This window comes from Anarhichas minor, unplaced genomic scaffold (genome assembly GCF_050575085.1).
Source record: "Anarhichas minor isolate MPS153535 unplaced genomic scaffold, ASM5057508v1 ptg000003l, whole genome shotgun sequence".
Classification (NCBI taxonomy): domain Eukaryota; kingdom Metazoa; phylum Chordata; class Actinopteri; order Perciformes; family Anarhichadidae; genus Anarhichas; species Anarhichas minor.
The window spans coordinates 6,991,887-7,014,750 of NW_027466449.1; the positions used below are offsets into that span (position 1 = coordinate 6,991,887).

At 43.3% G+C, this 22,864-nt stretch overlaps 2 protein-coding genes across 4 annotated transcripts; one reads left to right on the forward strand and one right to left on the reverse strand.

The window, feature by feature from the left end:
- The first annotated feature begins 249 nt into the window (after window positions 1-249).
- Window positions 250-17,983, forward strand: stat6 (signal transducer and activator of transcription 6, interleukin-4 induced). 3 transcript variants are annotated; one of them, XM_076095271.1, is made up of 20 exons: window positions 250-884; window positions 6,886-7,032; window positions 7,223-7,367; window positions 7,906-7,986; window positions 8,111-8,155; window positions 8,261-8,372; window positions 9,767-9,867; window positions 10,211-10,359; window positions 10,640-10,756; window positions 10,880-11,047; window positions 11,743-11,830; window positions 11,912-12,034; window positions 12,282-12,374; window positions 13,850-14,053; window positions 14,136-14,230; window positions 14,316-14,449; window positions 15,205-15,354; window positions 15,433-15,493; window positions 15,593-15,667; window positions 15,996-17,983. In XM_076095271.1, the coding sequence occupies exons 2-20, from the start codon at window positions 6,899-6,901 to the stop codon at window positions 16,051-16,053; spliced, it is 2,133 nt and encodes a 710-aa protein (XP_075951386.1). In that variant the 5' UTR covers window positions 250-884; window positions 6,886-6,898; the 3' UTR covers window positions 16,054-17,983. The 3 variants fall into 3 exon arrangements, with proteins under 3 accessions (XP_075951386.1, XP_075951387.1, XP_075951385.1); XM_076095270.1 differs by lacking the exon at window positions 8,111-8,155 and having other exon boundaries at window positions 251-884; window positions 8,189-8,372; XM_076095272.1 differs by lacking the exons at window positions 8,111-8,155; window positions 12,282-12,374 and having other exon boundaries at window positions 8,189-8,372.
- mipa (major intrinsic protein of lens fiber a) lies at window positions 17,209-22,153 on the reverse strand. Its single transcript, XM_076095273.1, has 4 exons — window positions 21,553-22,153; window positions 21,016-21,180; window positions 20,810-20,890; window positions 17,209-20,696 (listed from the first exon to the last, which is right to left on the reverse strand). Exons 1-4 carry the CDS (start codon window positions 21,910-21,912, stop codon window positions 20,511-20,513), a joined length of 792 nt encoding a protein of 263 aa, XP_075951388.1. The 5' UTR covers window positions 21,913-22,153; the 3' UTR covers window positions 17,209-20,510.
- Between the last annotated feature and the right edge of the window lie 711 nt (window positions 22,154-22,864).

Genomic DNA, 22,864 nt, shown 5'->3' on the forward strand with positions numbered 1-22,864 from the left:
TCCGTATAGACCCATTCCCTCAACAGACTGTAACATAACACATTAGTATGAGGTCACAGAAAGCGAATGTCCTGAGTGCCATTAATTAGGATAGGCCTCGTGATTTTCCGGCAATAGTTGCCGTTGGGAAGACGTCCGACTTGAAGACACTGCCATTAGCAGATATGGTATCATGTGTCTCAGTAGAGTCTTACTGGAAGTTACAGCATCTAGTAAAATGACTCAACATTACTCCGCCTACGTGTCGTTCTGTGGAAGTTTACCAGGCCCACTAGTGTCGGTTGTAGTTTCTAAAGGTGGCACTTAAATTACTATGTACTTTCCTGTTCCTCGTTAGCCGGTCTATTGTTATTATTATCTACAGTCCTGAGACGATAGCCGCAGAGTGCATGCTTTAAGCGCTGTAACAAAACCGAAAGTAGGCTAAACCAAACAACGTGGACTTTTTGAGGCAAAACATACTGTAGCTGTTGCGGACGAGCACCCATCCGTGCACGGTCTCTATCACATTAATCCTACTAAACGGCAGCCCTGTAGCCTACGTCTGGACCGTATATCTTGGGCATGAGGGAACTTGAAGGCAGGAAATAAAGCGCGCTCCTCCGCTACTGGCACATCGTGCATAAACAGGGAAGTAAACCAAACCTTTTTTCTGCGCTGCTGAAAAGTTGTCCGTGCTGAACCGCTCGGTGCTCTCAGTTGATTTCTCCTCGGTAAACACATTAAGACGACAGTAAAGACCCAGCTCTTAAGGGACAAACGTTATATTTAAAGTGAGGGATGGAGACAGGAAATGCTCAGTAGTTTATTCGGACTGGCGGAGTACTTGTGACACAGAGGACACCAGAGCATATTCAATGGTTGCAATCTAAATTGAACTGAAGGTAAGTGTTGTTTTTTTCTACTGTACAGATATGGTTTTGTTAAAAGCTGAGGAGGAGGCATTGTCAGTTGAGAGAACGGTGTGTAATATATGAGGTAGTCTGGGTCGCTGTCATGTTTTGGTTACATAATAACAACTGTTGCAGGATGTATGTGGGCCTGAAATACAGCCTTATATCCTTTAGCAGTTATGGAAACCCACATAAGTGATTTACTTACACCTGTTAATTAAAAAGAGGCTTAAGTTGCGCTCTTTACTTACTTTTGTATTTATTTAGGGATATTTCACATGAATCACCATTTCAGAGTTAGCTAGAGAGCAAACTTCCCGTCTGTGGCCCTTGGGCAGGTTATTACAAGTATGTGGCCTGATATCATCAATACAATGCTACAGCAAGGCACCTCTGTACAACACTGTGCAGCAGAATAAAACACAATAATGATACAATACAACAACATACAAATATCAATTTCAAAAGTAGCAGATATGAAAAACAACGAGAGTGCCAGAGGTAAGGTAGTATGTTTACTCATGATTGCAGGTGTTTAGTGACCTCTCTTAAACAAATAGGAAGACTGTTCTAGCGGGTGGTTCTGACTGAAGTCTGCAACACAGTCCTCTAATCCCTGTCTTGTATTTCACAGAATGTGAAATGTTGTCATGATCAAGGCAGCCACAATCTTTACCAATTTAGTCCCACCCTCCACGCTCTGTGGTTCATTGTTTTCCGTTCCTAGAAAACAGCTTGATTCTGTTTATGTGGCATTCACATTGGAATTGATTAGATATTAATGTTGTTAGAAGTACAGCTCATATCACACCACAGTATTTGATCTTCATATAACATCTAGTGAATATCAAAAAATAGTGAATAATGCTCATCATTAATTACAGCATGTGACGTCTTCAATTTGCTTGTTTTGTTGAACCAACAGTTACCAAAACAAATATATTCTCTGTTTTTTCACTGTTCTATAAGACAAAGAAAAGCAGCAACTCCCCTCATTTGACAAACTGGACCTATTGAACTGTTGACGTTGTCACTCAATAATGATTTGAACAATTCATTGATTGTCAAAATTTTCTGGTGACTACCAATTGATTAATCGATGAATTGTTTTCAGCAATAAATTAAATAATTCATGACATTCATTATTTATCTGATTAAACTGAAACCATTTTTGCTTTTTTCACCTTTTGATCTGATGGGCGTCTTTTTTTCTTCTATTTTCCGATATTTTATAGAAATGATTAATTGACAAGTCGGGAAAATAATTGGCAAATCGATCGATCGTGAAGATAATCATTAGTTGCAGCTGTATTTCAATGAGAGGTTCCTTTCTTTGCTGTATAATGTGATAGACAGTGTGAGGGTAAGCTGGTAGAAGTGAAGGTATCAGAAAAGGTTTGACTGTAGGATTCATTTTGTATTCTTTGTTACTGTTGTCATATCGTGGTCCATCCATCCATCCATCCATTTTCCACCGCTTATCCGGGGTCGGGTCGCGGTGGCAGCAGGGCAAGCAGGCCGACCCAGACCTCCTTCTCACCGGCAACATGTTCCAGCTCATTCTGGGGGATCCCGAGGCGTTCCCAGGCCAGCTGGGAGATGTAATCTCTCCAGCGTGTTCTGGGTCTTCCCCGGGGTCTCTTCCCAGTTGGACGTGCCTGGAAAACCTCCAGTGGGAGGCGTCCAGGAGGCATCCTAATTAGATGCCCGAACCACCTCAGCTGACTCCTTTCGACGCGAAGGAGTAGCGGCTCGACTCCAAGCTCCCTCCTGATGACCGAGCTCCTTACCCTTTCTCTAAGGCTGAGCCCGGCCACCCTACGGAGGAAACTCATTTCGGCCGCTTGTAGCCGCGACCTTGTCCTTTCGGTCACGACCCAGAGTTCGTGACCATAGGTGAGGGTAGGAATGTAGACCGAGTGGTAAATTGAGAGCTTTGCCTTCCGGCTCAGCTCCCTCTTCACCAAGACGGTCCGGTGCAGCGCCTGCTTTACTGCTGCAGCTGCACCGATCCGTCTGTCGATCTCCCGCTCCATCTTACCCTCACTCGTGAACAAGACCCCGAGATACTTGAACTCCTTCGCTTGAGGTAGGCACTCCGTCCCCACCTGTAGGGAGCAATCCACCGGTTTCCGGCAGAGCACCATGGCCTCAGATTTGGAGGTGCTAACTCTCATCCCCGCCGCTTCACACTCGGCTGCAAACCGTCCCAGTGAATGCTGGAGGTCACGATCCGAGGAGGCTAACAGGACCACATCATCTGCAAATAGCAGAGAGGCGATCCCGAGACCCCCGAAACTGACGTTCTCCGCCCCCAGGCTGCGCCTAGATATCCTGTCCATGAAAATCACGAACAGGACCGGTGACAAAGGGCAGCCCTGGCGGAGGCCAACACCCACCGGGAACGTGTCTGACTTATTGCCGAGAATGCGGACACAGCTCCTACTGCAGTCGTACAGAGACCGGATCGCCCGTTGTAACGGGTCCGGCACCCCATACTCCCGCAGCACCCCCCACAAGATCCCCCGAGGGACCCGGTCGAAAGCCTTCTCCAAGTCCACAAAGCACATGTAGACTGGTTGGGCAAACTCCCAGAGCCCCTCCAGTAGTCTTGCGAGGGTAAAGAGCTGGTCCACTGTTCCACGGCCGGGACGGAATCCGCACTGCTCCTCTTGAATCTGAGGTTCGACAAGCGGTCGGAGCCTCCTTTCCAGCACCCTGGCATAAGCCTTCCCCGGGAGGCTGAGTAGTGTGATACCCCGGTAATTCGAGCACACTCTCCGGTCCCCCTTTTTGAAGATGGGAACCACCACCCCGGTCTGCCATTCCATGGGCACTGATCCCGACCCCCATGCGACATTGAAGAGGCGTGTCAGCCAGGACAGCCCAACTATGTCCAGCGCCTTCAGCATCTCAGGGCGGATCTCATCCACCCCCGGCGCCTTGCCACCAAGGAGCTTTTTAACTACCTCAGCGACCTCTGCCAGGGATATGGGTGAGCCTCCCCCTAGGTCCTCAGGCGCTGCCTCCTCTGCAGAGGACATGTTGGTCGGGTTTAGGAGTTCCTCAAAGTGCTCTTTCCACCGCCCGACGATGTCCTCCGTCCGGGTTAGCAGTTCCCCCCCCCCTGCTGAGAACAGCCTGGGGTAAGCCCTGCTTTCCCTTCCTGAGCCGTCGGATGGTTTGCCAGAACCTCCTTGAGGCCAACCGAAAGTCCTTCTCCATGGCCTCCCCGAACTCCTCCCATGCCCGAGTTTTAGCATTCGCGACCACCGCAGCTGCAGCCCTTCTGGCCTGCCGATACCTGTCAGCTGCTTCAGGAGACCCCTGGGCCAACCAGGCCTTGAAGGTCTCCTTCTTCAGCTTGACGGCTTCCCTCACCTCCGGTGTCCACCACCGGGTTCTCGGGTTGCCGCCACGACAGGCACCGATGACCTTCCGGCCACAGCTCCTAGCGGCCGCGTCCACAATAGAGGCTTTGAACATGGTCCACTCGGATTCCGTGTCCCCAACCTCCCTCGGGATGTGTGAGAAGTTCTTCCGGAGGTGGGAGTTAAAGACCTCCCGGACAGGGTCCTCTGCCAGATGTTCCCAGTTTACCCTCACTACACGTTTGGGTTTACCGGGTCTTTCCAACCGGTTCCCCTGCCATCTGATCCAACTCACCACCAGGTGGTGATCAGTTGACAGCTCTGCTCCTCTCTTCACCCGAGTGTCCAAAACATACGGCCGCAAATCAAATGATACGATTACAAAGTCGATCATTGATCTCCGGCCTAAGGTGTTCTGGTACCAGGTACACTTATGAGCCACCTTATGTTCGAACATAGTGTTCGTTATGGCCAAACCGTGGCAAGCACAGAAGTCCAATAACGAAACACCATTCGGGTTCAGATCGGGCAAGCTGTTCCTCCCAATCACCCCCCGCCAGGTTTCTCCGTCATTGCCCACGTGAGCGTTGAAGTCCCCCAGGAGAACTATGGAGTCGGTAGGCGGCGCCCTTTCCAGGACCCCTCCCACCGACTCCAAGAAGGCCGGATACTCCGAACTGCTGTTTGGTGCATAAGCACAAACCACAGTCAGAGCCTTGCTCCCCGCAACCCGTAGGCGCATGGAGGCGACCCTCTCGCTCTCCGGGGAGAACTCCAACACAGCGGCGCTCAGCCGGGGGCTCGTGAGTATCCCCACTCCCGCCCGGCGCCTCTCACCCTGGGCAACTCCGGAAAAGGACAAAGTCCAACCCCTCTCCAGGAGCTTGGTTCCAGAGCCAACGCTGTGTGTGGAGGTGAGTCCAACTATTTCTAGCTGGTATCGCTCCACCTCCTGCACCAGCTCCGGCTCTTTCCCCGCTAGCGAGGTGACGTTCCACGTCCCTAGAGCTAGTCTATGTCGCCAGCGATCGGCATGCCCGGGCCTCCCGCCCGACCTACCGCCCGGTCTGCATAGCACCCGACCCCAATGCGTGTCCCTGCGGGTGGTGGGTCCACAGGGTGGCTGCTCCATGATGTTTATTCGGGCTGAGCCCGACCGGGCCCCATGGGCAAAGGCCCGGCCACCAGACGCTCGCCTACGAGCTCCCCTCCTGGGTCTGGCTCCGGGAGGGTGCCCCGGTTTCCCTGGTCCGGGCGAGGTGACTGTAGTCCATGGGCTGCTCATCATTAGGGTCGTTTTGTCATATCGTGGTATTTTGTCAAATTAAGTATTCAAAATCATCCCACGACAATAGTCAAATTGCGCCACAGTGATTTCTGTGAATGCCAGTGGAAATTGACCAGTGATTGGTTTGACTCCATTATGCAGTGACATCAACTACACCAACCGTATGTATGGTTTTCCATACTCTGGTAGATATAATATTATACAATAATACAAACAGTCTGGAGAACTGTACATTACATCGCGGTAATAACATGGTTATAGTGGGGTAATTGTTTGATAATAAAGAGGTAATAATTAAAGCAACCACGATTAACAGCTTCTTCCCCAGAGCAGTTTCCTAAATCATCCCCCCACCGCCACCCACGACCCCACCCAGCTCACACCGGACAGTGCTGAAACAAACAGTCAATAACACGACACTGTAACCAACCACATTTTTCACTTTGAAGCCATTGATGCCTGTGCTTTATCTTGTTTTATCTTGTATATATTTATTTAATGTCTTGTTTTTAATTTGTCTTGTCTTAATGTTTTTATACACTTTTTAACTGTTGCTGCTGTACTGATGAGTCGCCAACTCAATTTCGTTGTATATTCTTACGATGACAATAAACATCCTTATCCTTATCCTTATCCTGAACTTGAATTGTTTTGATTATTTATGCAGTACCAGGGTCCCTTTAGAAACTCATCTTACTGCAGCAGGGACTGGCATTCTTCCTTGACATAGTGCCACATCTGGATAACTAGATGCAATTTATATTCCTCAAGAATGTTTTGCTCACCAGTTGCGTTGTGGTCCTGCATATGTCTTGCCGGCATAAAATATCTGTTACAGGTCTACACTCCAGGCGTTTACAATTTTTCATCTTACTTTGTTTGTAGTACTTTGTTTACTGTTGAAGCCTCTCAGCGTGGCTGACTCCACACGGCCAGTGTAAACTTAGCTTTCTGTTTTCAAGTTGCATTGGACGATATGTTATCCAGAATTTAATTTAATATCAACAGAAGCAGTTTAGTCTCTCTGTGATCTCAGAGACACTCAACTGCTTTTAAACCAAGCCACCAGTAAGGTATTCCTCTTCATTCCTGACTTTCTCTTGGAAAAAGAACAACTTGTTGATATTATCTGTAGAAATTCAATCTTTGTCTATAATACTGGGTACAATTTGAATTTTCAGCTCATTTATGCATATTGAACAGAATAACACCTGCCTTAATCTTAACTGCCAGTGTGGCGTTTGCTCAAAAAGAGTGGATTTGTTTTAACTGTAAATTAAGAATCCAGTGACATAACTGACATAATCTTCTTTTACTCCTTTTACTTGTGCAGTGCTTCTCTGATCATGGCTCAGTGGTTACGCATATCCCAGATGTTACAGTGCCTGCCTGATGACACTATCAACAACCTCTATCCCCCATCCGCCTTCCCCATCGAAGTCAGACACTTTTTAGCTGAGTGGATTGAGAGACAAAGATGGTACGACACAAACACATGTGCACACATATATTTTACATAAACATACACATGCATGTACACACAAACAGTTACACCAACGTGCTTGTATATATGCAGCATATGGATCAATGCGTGTGTATGTTTACATGCAGATACTTTATATGCATGGGCAAGTATGTATATATGTGTGTGTGTATGTGTGTGCTCACAGGGACGACTTTGCGCTGGAAAATGTGGAGCAGGAGAGCCAAGCTCGGGCTCTGTTGGACCAGACAATCAGCATGCTGCAATCGATTGCTCAGCAGAACGGCAACGTGGTGGACAGGATGAAGCTGATGCAGATCAGCAGGAACATGGTAGGGGAACTGTGTTCGAGAATAGGATTTAAGTTCCACCCTGGATCCCTGACAGGTTTCAATAAGCCAGTGTCGCTCTTCCTGCAGCTCGCAGTTGAGTTCAAATGCAGTTAAATGCAGTAACTTCAAGCCATTGTATTTCTAAGTGGCTGCCAGTGGTCGCAGCAGGTTGAATGACTGAAACCACTGAAACCAAAGACAGGAAGATGATGTTTTCATATGCAAGAAAACATGGTGTTTCTCATGGGTAATGTAAAGCGTCTGTGGAGCTGTAGAGAGAGTGAGAGGTGCCCACAACTACAAGTGCTTCCAAATGAAAAATAAAAGCCGACATACATTCCACTGATCACAAGATACCAAAGAAAGAAGTGAATGTCTCTAAAGAATCCAGAATAACCAATATAGCAATCTTTACATATTTTTGTTGCCAGAAGAAATGTATTGTCATTAATTGGAAAAAGACACTGCGTACTAGTTGCTACACAGTGACATTATAAACTGTTTTAAAAATGTGATAAGATATGTTCTTGATTCACAGACCATGTTTCAGCAAGATTCTCTACAATTTACTGTGATGGTCAGGGAGATCCTCACAAAGGAGAGGGTCCTGCTCGGCACGGTAAGGTCTTTTAACAAATAATGCATGCATACTACTTAGCAGGCAATAGTCTTACAAAGTGCTATAACAGTGGTTTTTAAATTCACCTGTTTGAAATATCTCCTTTGTGGCATATGTGTTCAAGGATCTGAGATCCGCTCAGATCAGAAGAAGAAGAAGCAGCAATACTGTAAGTGTATTAAGTGCTGTTCCATGTTTTTAGCCCGCTCAGATGCCCAACCCCCCACAGTTCCAACAGTACCCCAATATAGAGTCCTCGTTCCCCAACATGCAGGATGTAGACCACCTGGTCCTGAAGGTGATAGAGGTCCAGGACATCCGACAAAAGATGCACCAGCTGCAAGAAGAGCTCAACTGGGAGAGGCAGAACTATGAGCGTTTACAAGGTATGAGACACAAACAAACACAAACACAAGGTAGACTGAACACAGATATTCTCTTCAGTAACGCCCTGCTTTGCGTTCACATATCTAAAATATTATGAACAGCCACTTTGTAGCAGGCGCTAATAATCTCTAGTGACACAGCTGGAGCTTAATCAAGTACATTACCCATAGTAACTGAAATTGCAGAAATTGGTTATTTTAGTTTATCTTTTTCAAGATTACTTAATGTTTCATATGTTTTCAGTTTAATTTAGTTTCCTTTTATGAGCTCTCTCGCAAACTTTGTAGTGCAGTTTACATTTTGTATTTATTTATTGATGAATCGAGACAATATTCAGCAGATTAATCTGTAGGGGAAATAATTGTTAGTTGCAGCCCTAATAAGTCTTATTCATATTGACTTCTGATTTTAGACTTCTGAATTTAGAATGCAGGAAATTCAGTGACATCCAGCTTTAAATGTCAGAAAGTCAGTTGTGTAAAGTTTCAGGATGAACAATGTTGTTGACATGAATTAACAGATACAGCTGTGAGTCACTGGTGTAGGAATGAAACCTGCCATTACGCCTCTGAATGGCATGACAGAGAGGTAACATGTTAATATAATGTAAACAGTGGTGGGCCATGAATGGAGGAGCCCTAAGGCTCATTTTCTGTTTTGCAGATAGTTTGTTCAAGTTTGCATAAATTCACATTAATGTGAGATTCCAACTAACTTTTAGATGGCAGAATAAAACTGAGCGATCAGTGTTGCTAAATGCCGCTACCAGTGCTACCACTACTACCGCTGCCTTTTTTGGTGCTTCTTTCTTTCTTCTACTCTTCTACCTTTCATGTGGATTCTGCTCAGTTGGAAATCCCTTGCTCCCACCACATGCGATTTATGGACAGTGAAATCCAAAAATAAATAAAAAGATGTGTATAAAAAAGGTCAACAGAGAACATCTGTCTTTGCATTCCAGTCTGTGTTCTTGAGACATACATGCATGGCTTTCTATTTAAAAAAAATACTTTCACAATTTACAGTGAAAGTATTATCCATATCAGCTGTATATGGCCAAGCTTTCTTTATTTTCAATGTAATGTTCTTTTCTGCCTCGCCTTGTCAGGCCTGGCCTGTGTGACTGACGTGCTCACATGTTGACCTGTTTTATCTGATTTCTTAAGAAGTTTTAATTTTCTTTCCTCATTGTTCCCCAATATAAAATAACACCCATCCTGTCAACTTGGATGATTCACTTTTAGTTTCGCTTTCTTGTCAGAACAAGAAAAAAAAAGTAATTATTCTTTCCTTGTCAGACGTTAACAAAAGTTGTCACTCACAATTTGTTTGTCTGCTTGTTCATTTCTGTTCGTTTGGACTCAACATTTGATGTTATGTATTGTTTGAACAGGGCCAATTCAACAGAACGGACTTGATCACACAAAGTCAGAAATTCAGAAACTCCAGAATCACATCCAGAAGCTGGAGTACAATGTGAAAGCAATGGCCACGGTGAGCTTGGCAAAGGCTTCAGCTGCGTCTACCAACATTACTGGGACCATAGGGGGATATTAGTTCTTTTTTTACATAGATTTCTGAAGAAATTAAGCTGCACATTATCAAAACACTGTCGATTTTCAGTCAATAATGAAATGGAAATGGTAAATACGTGTAGATTCCAACCACTCTAGTATAAGAATGTGCAGCTTTTCTGTATCTATAATTATTAAACAAGAAATCTCTTCAGGTTTTTTAAATCCTGAGGTCTTTGGAATGTATGGAGGTGTGTAGTATTTCTATGTTTCTATGCATCTGTGTGTGTCAGTGTAACATGTTTGGCTGTTGGTTGTTGCAGAAGCGTTTCCAGCTGCTGAAGGAGTGTGTTGATTGTTTGGACCAATGTCAGACCCGACTGATCAGCAGGCTGAAGGCGTGGAGGTGGGATCAGCACAAGGCCACCATCGGACAGCCATTTGACGAAAACCTCAACCCCCTACAGACCTGGTGAGGTGCACACCCCTCCACTTATTACCTTTTGTATTGACTGCATCTGTATTGTATTGCTGTTGATCAGCTTTCTGTGGGAGTCCATGGCTATGAGGCAGGAAGGAATTCGGCAACCAGTCTAAAAGTATTTGTTTGATTGTAGATACAATAATGAAGTTGTATTCCTTGGTAAAAACATCATAATGTATGACACGATAGTTATTACAGAGGCATATTGTACTGGCTTTTGCACTTTCTTTCTTGCTCCCTCACCATCTTTATACATCTTCTCTGTTAGGTGTGAGCAGTTGCTTGGTGTAAACGGGAAGCTGAGACAGGAGTTGATGCTGATAGGGGAACCGATCCCAGAGCTCGAGGAAAGGCTGGGGAAACTTCTGCAGGTTCTGATTGAAAGGTAGCACAGCACATTGTTTTCTTTTATATATTTATATTCTTCTTATTTCTATTTCTTACTGTCATACATCTTTTAAAGCTGGAAGATTTTTTCCCTCACTCATGTAACTGATGTTTCCTTCAGCTCTCTTGTAGTGGACAGGCAGCCCCCTCAGGTCATTAAGACTCAGTCAAAGTTCTCCACAACAGTGCGATATCTGCTGGGGGAAAAAGTTGCTCCTGGGAAGCCTGTGGTGCTGAAGGCGCAAATCATTAACGAACTTCAGGCCAGGAACCTGAGCAGTGTACCTGGGTGAGTCATCTACACAGCACAACATGGAGGACTGCACACGGTCAGGGCAGAGGAGAGCAATTAGTGCACATCGCTTACTGGTTTTCATGGTATTCAGTACTTTTTCCACCTGGAGTGTTTCTTATCTCTCCAGGCTCAAAGGCTACAGCAATAATAGCCTTGTTAAAGTAGCTTTAAAAAAAAAAAAGATATGCATAGCAGTGTATCTATTGGCAGAAATGAAATATGATAAAACTATGTTTTCACAAGTGTATAATCATCTGAAACTAACAATAATTGTGTTTTCAATATCTTAGAATGAACCCTTCATTTTTGCCGTTTGCACCGGCATTTTTCAAAAGTAGCCCAGAACGTACAAACAAACACTGACTGTAGAGAGAGGCTTTCGCATTTTTTACGTGAGCGTCGGGGTATTCAGTTGGTTGCAATCTGCAACCACACCGCTAGATGCCCCCAAAATCATACACACTGGCTCTTGAATCAGGAGGTTTTGTTTCCGTTCCGTAAATTGATTCCCTAAAAAGATCTATTTGTGAATTTGTGATACAGTACATCATCAATGACTATCTTGGTTGTTGTTTAGTGTCTGATAAGCCAAAATTGTCAAATAACTCTTCAGAATGGGAGCAATTAAGGTTCTTACTGTATACTTATACAAGAGAAAAATTGATATTGAAACCTTTTGTAACCTGCAGCGATAATGTCGGGGAACTGATCAACAATACAGCCATCCTAGAACACAACACATCCAGCAAAAGCACGTGTGCCACCTTCAGGAATATGGTATGTACCGCTCTCGATTTCTCAGCCGAGATTAGATTCATGTTAAATCTTAACTAATTTAAATGTATTTTGGTGTAACAGTCCATCAAGAAGATCAAGAGAGCAGACAGAAAGGGATCAGAGTCTGTGACAGAAGAAAAATTTGCTCTCCTGTTCTCGACGGAGATCAACATCACAGGCTGTGACACTCCCTACAGGATACAGGTTTGGTCCTGTTCATTGTTCTGCCTGTTCTTAAACTGATTGTTGAATCCTGTTGCCTAATGAAAAGGTACTAATTTTGGCTTGATGATGATGTTTTTTTCTCCTTTATCACATTGAACACAGCTGCGTTCAATGTTCTTGCATACCATTCGTCAGCACACAAGCTTTGTTAAATGGCAATAGCAGCGATGCACTGGGGCTTACAACTACATGGTCATACAACTTAAAAATGATGTCATTACTATAGATGATCTCACTGCCGGTGGTCGTCATTGTTCATGGTAGTCAGGACCACAACGCTTTGGCCACCATCATATGGGACTGTGCTTTTTCTGAACCAGTAAGTGTCAAATTATTAATTTCTCTGCTATTGCTTTCATGTCCCTTCACATTTAAGTGTTGCTATCACCGATGCTGTTTGTCTGTCTGTGCTATTGTGAACACTGCAACTTCACAGAGAACTCATGAGGAATAGATTGTTGTGTAAATGTGGTCTACGTACAGCGTTAATGTTTGGTGCCTAGGCTCTAACGTCGTCAGTTGATCTTTGGAGGGATTCTCTACAATTGTTTAGATATTAATTTGAATTCAGTGAACTATAACATCTCAATAATACGTCCAATAAACCAACTAACAACAAACAACAAACGCAGTTGTAGCCCATTTGGAACACAAGAAAAACAAAAACAGTTGTACATTCCTGTAGTGCATTTTTGGAATTTGCATCATAAGAAATGTAAAAAAATCTCTGGGCAGTTAATATGGCCGACGTCTTAACATCAAACATTTTACATCTGTAAAACATTGTCAATCATCACCTTTGACCATGTTTGAGCACCAAGCACCATGATGTAAACACAGAGTCCACCTCCTCTTGTCCCTCGGCTCTGTCCTGCAGATTGCAGTGTGGTTGAATGCAGGTGGAATGAGACAGAAAGCTAGCTTTAATAACCAAAGCTGAAACCAAATAGACAGGAATAGACAAAAACTGAGTGAGCAGGGAGCGGAAAGTATAAGCACAAATGAAAAAGAACCAAACTGAAGACAATCCTGTAAGGCTGAAAGGCAGGAAATCCAACGAGGGATATGAGTAACACCCTCAGAAATGTAGCGCTTCAGTAAACAAAGGCAGATGACCGGACAAGGACACAAGGAATCACAGACTAAATAGATGTGTAAATAATCAACGAATGAATCTGAATCTGAATCTGAACCGTTTATTTGCACATACAAGGAATTTGACATGGCGGATAGTGCATAACATTAAACAATCAACACAGTGTGACACACAGGTTTGGTGTAAAATAGGCAGAAAAAAGACAGAAAGGAAGTAAAACCAAACACTGGACACTAGAGGCAGGGAACTTCAAAATAAAACAGGAAATAAACAAAACAAAACCCAAGACCATGACAACGTCCATAACACCAATATAAAATATCATCCTCTACTGGTGACTTAAGTTTGCACAAAATCTATTCCGCATTTATAACACTTCATACTAACAAATATCTTCTGGTTCATTCATCAGACAGAATATTGTATGCAGCTTTATCAGTTTACTACGTTGAGTTGGAAGTGAGCCACAGACTTACGTTAATGGGCACTCAAGCTCTTTGGGTCTTGAAGGGCTAACTGTTTGTTGCTCTCTTTGCTTTGTCAATCTTAATGTTGACTGCAAATAGTTTGATGTGATCTATAACAAATACATCGATTTTTTGAAATGCCTTTCTTTGTTTCTTTCACTCTGGCTCTGACATCATTGTAAATGCATATCAGTGCTCTCATCACGTCAGCCTCTTTGTTGTTGTCATCAGGACAGAGTGCCATTCATGGTGTCGGAGCGCGTGCCATGGAGGATGATGTACAGCACTCTCAACAGTAAATTCACCTCCGAGGTCTTGACACACCACAATCTGGACCAATACAACCAGCACTTCTTGGCCCAGAAGATATTCGATAAGCCTGACTTTGCCGACGACTTCAGCAACATTTTGGTTACCTGGGCCCAGTTTAATAAGGTACACACAGGTGTATGTCCTCTGGCAGACACACACAGGCGATCATTCAGTCAAGTCTCAAAGTGCCGTTTCAATCTTACAGGAGGTGCTCCCGGGTCGACCCTTCACTTTCTGGCAGTGGTTTGAGGGAGTGATGGAGCTGACCAAGAAGCACCTGAGGGAGTACTGGAGCGAAGGGTGAGGGGACTCCCTATGCTATTTTAATATTAAATGTTAGCAACCTGCTACAGTCTGTTAATAATGACAAGTTTTGTTCCACTAGGCTGATATTCGGTTTCATTGGGAAGCAGCACCTACACCTGATTCTCAAAGACAGGCCCAACGGGACGTTCTTGCTTCGCTTTAGTGACTCTGAAATCGGAGGCATCACAATTGCATATGTGTCCGCTACTGACAGTAAGTGTTGGTGTGGTTTTAACTGTGATGAAGCTAAGGTGCACGCAGTAAATTCAGTGTCGATATGGTGACCAGGGCAATCGTGCATCTATCTTTTACGTTTGTTATTTTTATGTGAAGGAATTTCAGGACTTGACTTGATACCCCATTTTGTGGGGTAGGGTGGTTGGTAGGTTGACCGCTTGTAATATATATGGATGTCTATTTACCCTCTAAAAGGTCACAATGGGATTTGTTTCCTGAAATATTTTTGCGCTCCTTTGCAATACGTTTTGAATTCCCTCTGATCCACAGAGAAAGGCTGAGCTGTATTAAGATATAGTTTAATGAAGTTGACCGCCGCTGGTTGTGACCACAGCGCAAGTGGGCGCACCCTCAGCTGTGACTGCTTAGCTGGAATTAGCTGCATATTGCAGCAAGATAGACAATTTACAGAGCAAGTTAAACAAGATCTCTCTCCAACTGCCGCCAACGCATGTTGACATAAGCTGTAGATGGGATTATAACTGAAGCCATGCCTGCACGTTGCACAACCTCCATGCATGTTTGTGTATATGCAGTGAACTGACATGGTTGTGCTGGCTGAGTGTTTTATTGAAGCTACTAAAGTAATAATTTTAGGAGGAGGAATAACGACTAGGAGAGTCACATTATGCCACTGACACTCTCTCACTTATCTCTCTCTCTCTCTCGCTCACACAAACACACACACACACACATATGCACTGACACATCAAACTTTTTTTCCCTACTAGATGGAGGACAGAAAATCCAGAACATCCAGCCCTTCACCAAGAGAGATCTTGAGATCCGTAGCCTTGGAGACCGCATCCGGGACATAGACCACATAACATACCTGTATCCTGAATTTCCAAAACATGAAGTTTTCAAAAAATTCTACACAGGTAATTGTCTTCATGTCAGATTTATAGTCTGAAGCTCAAGTGAAAATGGACAACTAACACTGCTATTGTTTGATACAGAGCCTCAAGCGTCACCCGTCGGGGGCTACATCCCTGTGTCTCTCCAAACCAAAGTCGGCACGTAAGGGACTATTTTACAAATAAACAATGTCTTTTGATGCACTTAAAGTACAAGCATTTTAAAGGAACATGTGATGTTTGTGTGTGTGTGTGTCTGCAGGGAAGCTAGCTCAGACACACCCCCACCTCTGACACCCCTCCCTGAAAGCCCTCACAGTGCTGTTGGCTTCCCCTCGTAAGTGTTACGTCTACATAATTCTCTCATACCACTGTCATACATATTCCCTGGTGCTGTCCTTTACCAGCTAACGACCAATTCTCTACCACTGGCAACATTTACACTGTGTTTATGTCTGCACATTTATATTTGATTGTCACTTTTTAGACCATTTTTTAGACAGAAATGAGGCCCAAAATGTAAGATGAACTCAAATTGTTTGAATAGAAATGTACCACCTATGAAAGTATACCAATTGTATAAACTTGTACAATTGTTTAAATTGTATTAAAAGTAAATGTTGTTTTTACACAGAGGTCATTATGTGTATGTGTCTGTCTTCTAGTGTTTCAGAGGATATGGATCTAGATATTGACAAACTCCTCGAGAGTCTTCATCAGTAGGAAGATTTCCCACCAAAGTTGGTTTCGGAGTGCAAAGCAGACATCTGATAGAGACCAGAGCCCAAATCGTCTCTCTTACCTTCATATGAAAGGAGCACCATTGCTTGCACAGACTTTCTTCCTCCACTTTCATCATCCATCTACAGATTCGTCTACTTTTGGGTAAAAAGAAATGTGATTATTCTGGTTGACCTGGTGCTATGTCAAATAGGAAATCATTTGAAGGACAAAGTCAAACTGAGAACAAACGGAAAGAATGAAAAGTGCTGTCATCCTTGTTGTGCACCTCTTTAAAAAGAAACTCTGTCTCACCGGGTGGTAGGTTTGTTGATGTTGTTCTCCACTCAGTGGACAGTCAGCCACCGGAGATTACTTTTGAGGTTATGTTGTCCTCTGTGCTTGTTGCATGTTTTCATGAAGAGGAAAACATATCAGAGTAGTTTTTCCCTATTGTATATAACCCTTCCTTATGATGCTAAGCCTCAGCTATAGTATATTATACACTCAATCTCACAGTAACTCACAGTATGCATGGTAAAGACTTCATAACTCAGTCAATGTTCATGAGCCTTTTGTACATAGTGGAGATTAGGAATATGAAAGGAACAATAAGCTTTTTCATCACTATTGACTGTGAAAGTATACCATATTGATTGACACTTATGATATAGCAGATGAACTAGTGATGATAATGGTGGTGAGAAATTAAATTTCAGGTTAATTTGGCGACACCCAACTGGTGGTAACAGCAAATGCGGTTTAATACTACAGGTGCCAGAATACTTTGGGCTTCAGCCCTTCATCTAACAACTTATTGTGGCTGCTCCTTCTTCTTCGATTACTGCATTATTTAAAACTGATATGCTGTCAAAAAATCCCCAAAATGACCATCGTCTTGTTTTGCAGATGCATTTTTGATGAATGATAGCGGTCAGTGTCAAGCTCACTGATAAACACACATTTTATTTCCTATAACTGCTTCATAATAAAAGTCAACTTGTTTTTCGCGAGTTAAATGCTTTTAATGTGAAGCCACAGCAGTAGAAATGTTCGGTTTGCAATAGCAGTAACTTAATACAGCACGTTTTCGAGGAATGTTGCCACAGACACCCAGTTCCTAACACTGCAAATACATGAATGTTGCAATACTTTCGTCAGTGGGCCATAGGCTCAATCACTATTGTGTTACCTCATTCGGCGATATATTGTGAATTTCATTTGAATGAAAATCTTCAAGATTATTAAGCTACTTTAAATACTCAGTTATGTGTATTTTCTGTTCTATATTTAAATGTTTAAAGCTTTCATTCGCTTGTTGCTCTTTTCTCTTAAGCATCCATCAAGTCCAACTAATTGCCCCAATGCAAAAAAAATGATCGGTATCTGCCTCCAGTGATACAACTCATAAATATAGAGGAAGTAGCCTAAATGATCAACGGTATATTTCCATACCTTTATTCCTATGTAAATTCTCAAATTGTACGTTATTTTATTCATGTACGGAGTCTCACATAACGTGCTAATGTGCAATTTGAACATTTTTTTTGGTGTTTGAGAGAAAAACATGGAAGGGATGTAGAGTAGAGTAATTAGCGTGGCAGTCAATAGGAAACATTACAGGGTCAAGAACAATATCATCCTTGCAGGAGATGCAGAATCTTTGCTTTGTGGCAGCTTGCATCCACAGCTGCATGTATATCAAAATGAATCTTCCTAATTAAACTTTTGGTTTCATGAGAAGCTTTGCACTACCTACCATCACTGTCAGTGTTGTGCATATTGGTGGGTTACGTACTATGTTGCATGTATGTTTATAACCTTTTATATCTTGTGGATTCTCTTGAATAAATCACCCTGAGGCTATAATACAATCATATATCTTTAAACTGTGGTGACAAATAAAATCTTTTCTTTTTCAAAATATCAAAAATATTTTTGTGAATTTATTTACAAGAAGTGAGTTATCTTCCTTAAGCCGACCTTGACTGATATCACAACTGTTTGTGGCAATATTTTAAACACTGCAGATAGAGGAATATGTCCTACAAGCGGCTCTGGATTGGATTGCAACTTTCACTGCCCCTGTGCTTTCACAGAAATAACACCATCTGATTCGCAAATGTTTATGTAAATGGTTACTGGGTTTAGTTCTCTGAGGTGTCGTGGCTTTTTTGATGGATGCAAATGTACCTATCCTGTTTAACACCATCTATTTAAATCACATGTTTTTCTACAGTCAGTCTTAAAGAAAAGAGACAAAGAAATGATTGGAAACATAAGAATTTTCTGATTTTTTTGACATATAAAAATAATAAATCAATGGCATTGTGATCGGGAAGGTATGTCTTGTACCATAAAGGCTGTTCATTGAATGAAAGCATATTGGTGTATAGCATAATTGGCATCACTTCCATAATCCATCAGCCAAAGAGGAGACATTGCATAACTAGCATATTATATTTCCTATCCATCCAGTTTCAACAATCATAAAATGATTTAAAAAAAAAAAAAAAACTTTACACTGTACATCACAAAGCTTTTCCATTAGAACACAAACTCTAATTTCAACATGTCATTAAAATGTAAATTCTACTCAACCACTGCCAGGGAAATCACACTGAAAAAAAGGTTATGTAGAGGAAGCAGAAAGAGAATCAGCTTACATGTCTGGTTCAATAACTGCTCTAGTAAAATTTGTCGAAATGCTAACTTATCTCAGTGCCCCGTCCCCTTCCCTCCATCCCAGCAGCTTTAGATGTCCCCTCTTTAGAGCAGAACACAATGGCTGCCTCGTAAACAAAGGGAGGAGGTAGGGTGGATGAAGGAGGGATGGAAGAGAGAGGGGACGCCAGGCTAATGTAGAACTTCAAAGTTCATTCTCTCTTGTGTAGATTGTATGAAAAATAAAGGTGTACATTTATCACCCTGTACAAACACACTAAACCTCACGGTGACCTTCTCTCTTCTCCCAAATATCAGACTGGGGCTTGCTCAGCGCAGAGAAGAGAAGGCACCAGGTGTTTGCCAACACCAGCAACAAGCCACCACACCTCATGCACTTTCATTTCTAACCTCGCGTTGATGTTACAAAGACCCTTCAGTCGTGTCAAACAACACAATTCAACTAGAAAACGCTTGTTCCTCATGACAGCTTGTCAGGTTTGCTTTGTTTTTCCATGGCAGACACGCAAATCTAAAAGCAAACCAACTATCACACACCTGTACATAAATCTGTGATAAGCACTGCTCTAAAAGCAAAGCTCATGTCAGAAAAGTCATTTAAAATGTAACCCAACACAAATACTGTATAAGTTGTCTAAATGTGATACAAACCTGCAGATTCCCCACTTGTAAAGCAATGGGTAACAGTTTTGGTGGCAAATATACCAATTCAAGTGTTTGTCGTGTCAATGAAGACTGAGCTCAGAAAAGACCAGATAGTTTTGTGTTTTGTGTTTATTTTGATATAAATATGAATGTGTGTGTGCTTCACTATATGAGACACCATCTCTAAACTGAATGAATTTGGCTTTAAGACTTGACTCGCAGGCATAAATTATTTTCATCTGATATAAAAGAGGGATCACTCTAAACATAGAGTCTGTTGAACTTTTGCAGTATCAGTAAGGGCGTGGAAAAGGCCACATCTTTCCCGAAAATATGCTTGTATGATTAAAAAAAAAATCCTTATACATTGTGGCAATGAAAAGAGAAAAATAAAAATGATCAATTAAAACAAGCACACACGCATACACATGCACAGAGACATGCATGCACACCCACTCTCAGTCTCACACAAACACACACATTCAACTAAAAAAAATGAATGCGAGCCAAATAAATACTGGTAAAATACAATACGGACATGTAATTTACCCAAAGTTCATTAAACAACACTAAACAAAGGGCAAGATCACACCGAATCAAAACGGAAAAGCATGCAGAAGTCCACTGCTCTACTGTAGTTTCACTCCTAGCGGACTACAAATTAGGGAGAAAAACAGAAAGAGAGAGAAAGTGAAAAAAAGATAGCGAGAGAGGCCCCTGTCCTGAGCAGTTATAGCCACCTGGTCAGCCAGGAGTGACTGACTCCCCACACCGCAGGGCACAGGGTGCTTCCTTCAGTGGCAAGTCTTCTTCTAACCCTCCATCTTTGTCCTGCAGTCCAAGGGGGAGGAGAAGGAGGAGGTGGAGGAGGAAGGTTAGGTAGAGGTGAAATCAGGCGAGATGGTCGGGACTCTGGTTTCTGCTACTCTGTAATTCGGTAGGTCCAGTTCTGGATGCAGAACAAGGATAGCAAAGGTGTTTGGGATCTGTGTTAGCGTGTGTGGATGCGGGGAGGAGGTATGTGCACAGAAATGCTGGGTCGGTTGATGATGGACCGGGAACTGAGGGTGCAGATTGAGGGGTGGGGGATGGAGATGGGGGCGTCAGAAAGCCAATCTTCGTCTCCAGGCTTATAGGGCCTGTGTCTTGAGCTCGATCGGCTCTCCCCTGGTCTCCTGCTGGCCCTCAGCCTCTGAGGGTCGAATGCCCTTCAGTGTGGCGAGCCTCTCAGAGAGGCCGCGGACACGGGGGAACAGCATGAAGTCATACAGCAGCGCACCCAACGCACCACCAATCATGGGTCCCACCCAGTACACCTGCCAGAAACAGAAAGACAAAGGGCAGAATGCGTTAGAGTTTGAAGATGTCACATTACTACGGCTTGCAAGACTTTGAAGTGTATCACGATTCACGGATCTGATCATCTTACCCAGTGGTTGACAAAATTCCTGACCAGGACAGCAGGGGCGAAGGACCTTGCTGGGTTCATTCCTGCTCCAGTGTAGTACATCTGTGTGAAAGGCAGAGGGTAGTTCAGGGTTAAGACTGTAAATGTGCACATGTGACATGATACTATGGTTAGATTTTTGAATGAACCCAGTGAGCCGTGTCAGAATTCCCCCAGTTGGTTTTTACCCCGAGAAGATGCCCCATGAGCACAGAGAAACCGATGGCTAGGGCAGCAGAGCCCAGGCGTCCATTGCGCCTCTCATCAGTCACAGCAAAGATGCAGACGACAAGCTGCAGGGTGAGGAAGACCTCCATGGTGGTGGCCATGCCAAGGCTGATGCCTGGCTGCAGCTGAAAGATGGAAGACAGAGGAAATTCATGATGTGAGCGCATTAATTAAAATCACATCAGCATGGTTTTAAGTTTTGTCAGACAAAATTAAATTGTTAAACTGTGAGTTTTTCTTACATATTGTGATTTTTGTAATGAATGACCTTCCTGAATGTAAAACTTGTCAGGTTTAATATCTATATTGCTTTTCAAACCAGAATTGGTAACTATGTTCTGTGTACATGCAATGCGTAATCCGTATATTGTGTAATTTATAGTTGATTATCTAAATATTCAACAGTCAGTGTATTTAGAATACAGGAGTGAGTCAGAGCCAGTAAGCTTACTTCTAATAATGTACCTATCATTACAGTGTCTGGCAGGTAATCTTACCGTGTTGAGGGCTAGGTTTCCTCTCATGTTGGTGGGCGTGACCCCGTACAGCACGGCAGCACCAGCCAGTGCTCCAAGACACTGGGCCACGATGTAGAAGAAAGCACGGAACAGAGACATCTGGGAGCCAATCAGGTAAGCAAAGGTAACAGCCGGGTTGATGTGTCCTCCACTGATGTGGCCGATGGACTGGATGAGGGTGGCAGCCGCCAGCCCAAAGCAAAAGGCAACATGGAGAACATTGTGGGGCCCAGTGGTCCAGCGGAGGGCTGCCCCCAGCCCAAAGAATACAAAGAACATGGTACCATAGAACTCGGCAAACACAGCCCTCCAGAAGGACATGGACCTGAACTCCCACATGGTGGCAAAAGGTCAAAAAGCAACTTCTAAACAATGGAGGGATAAAAAGTCAATAAAAAAACTAACTAAGCAACTAAAATGAGATGCTGTTTCTCCACAGTAAATTACTGTTTAAAACCAAAAAATTGCCCTCAAACAGAAAAAGCCTCTCTAAAGCTAAATGCAACAACACGTAAACTGCTCAACATGTAACTCTCATGCAACTGTGAACAATCTGCTGCTCTGAATTTGGATTTCTGTCGTAGAGAGCTCCTTAGTGGAGCAATAGGCCAGTCTCTGTGCATCTATGTGCCAACCCCGCTGGTTGTTAGTAGAAGAACATAGATAGACAAACGTTAAGCATGTCCTGCAGACATTCAGCCTCTTTACCAGAGCAGTGGGAGCTCAGAGGCCTTTTTATAACACCCTAGGGGCTACAGCAGCCCCGCTGGGCCCAGGGGAGGGGCCAGCAAACAATAGTACAAATCAAAACAAAATCATTTAACCCTTTTCCTGCCTTGACCTGCCTCTGTCTGCTCATTGTAGAAATTACTCTGAATCTGGACTAATGCAAGTTTAAAAGGCCCAGAAATAATCAAACTGGTCATTGATAATAGCTTGAACTTGTTCACGTAGGAAAGCTCCCCATATACCGCAGTTTAAGGGTTACTTTCGAAATCCTGACTTGAGGTTGAACGTACACTATGTGGGAAGGACAAGGAGAGAAGTAAACTAAATGTATAATACTTTGGAGCATCTTTTATTTCTGCGTGGGGCTTTAACGTTTTGTCTTACTGGAGGAGGTGGAGATCTTGTACCACCAACAGTGTGGTTGAAGCACTAATACAAACAAATTCATCATTCATAACACCATGATGAGCTACCTGACCTGAAAATAGAGAGGCAGTAGCGATGTGGCAGGAAGCAGTGGGAGTTTTGCTTGATTTCCATTACGTTTGAAATCTTACAAGCA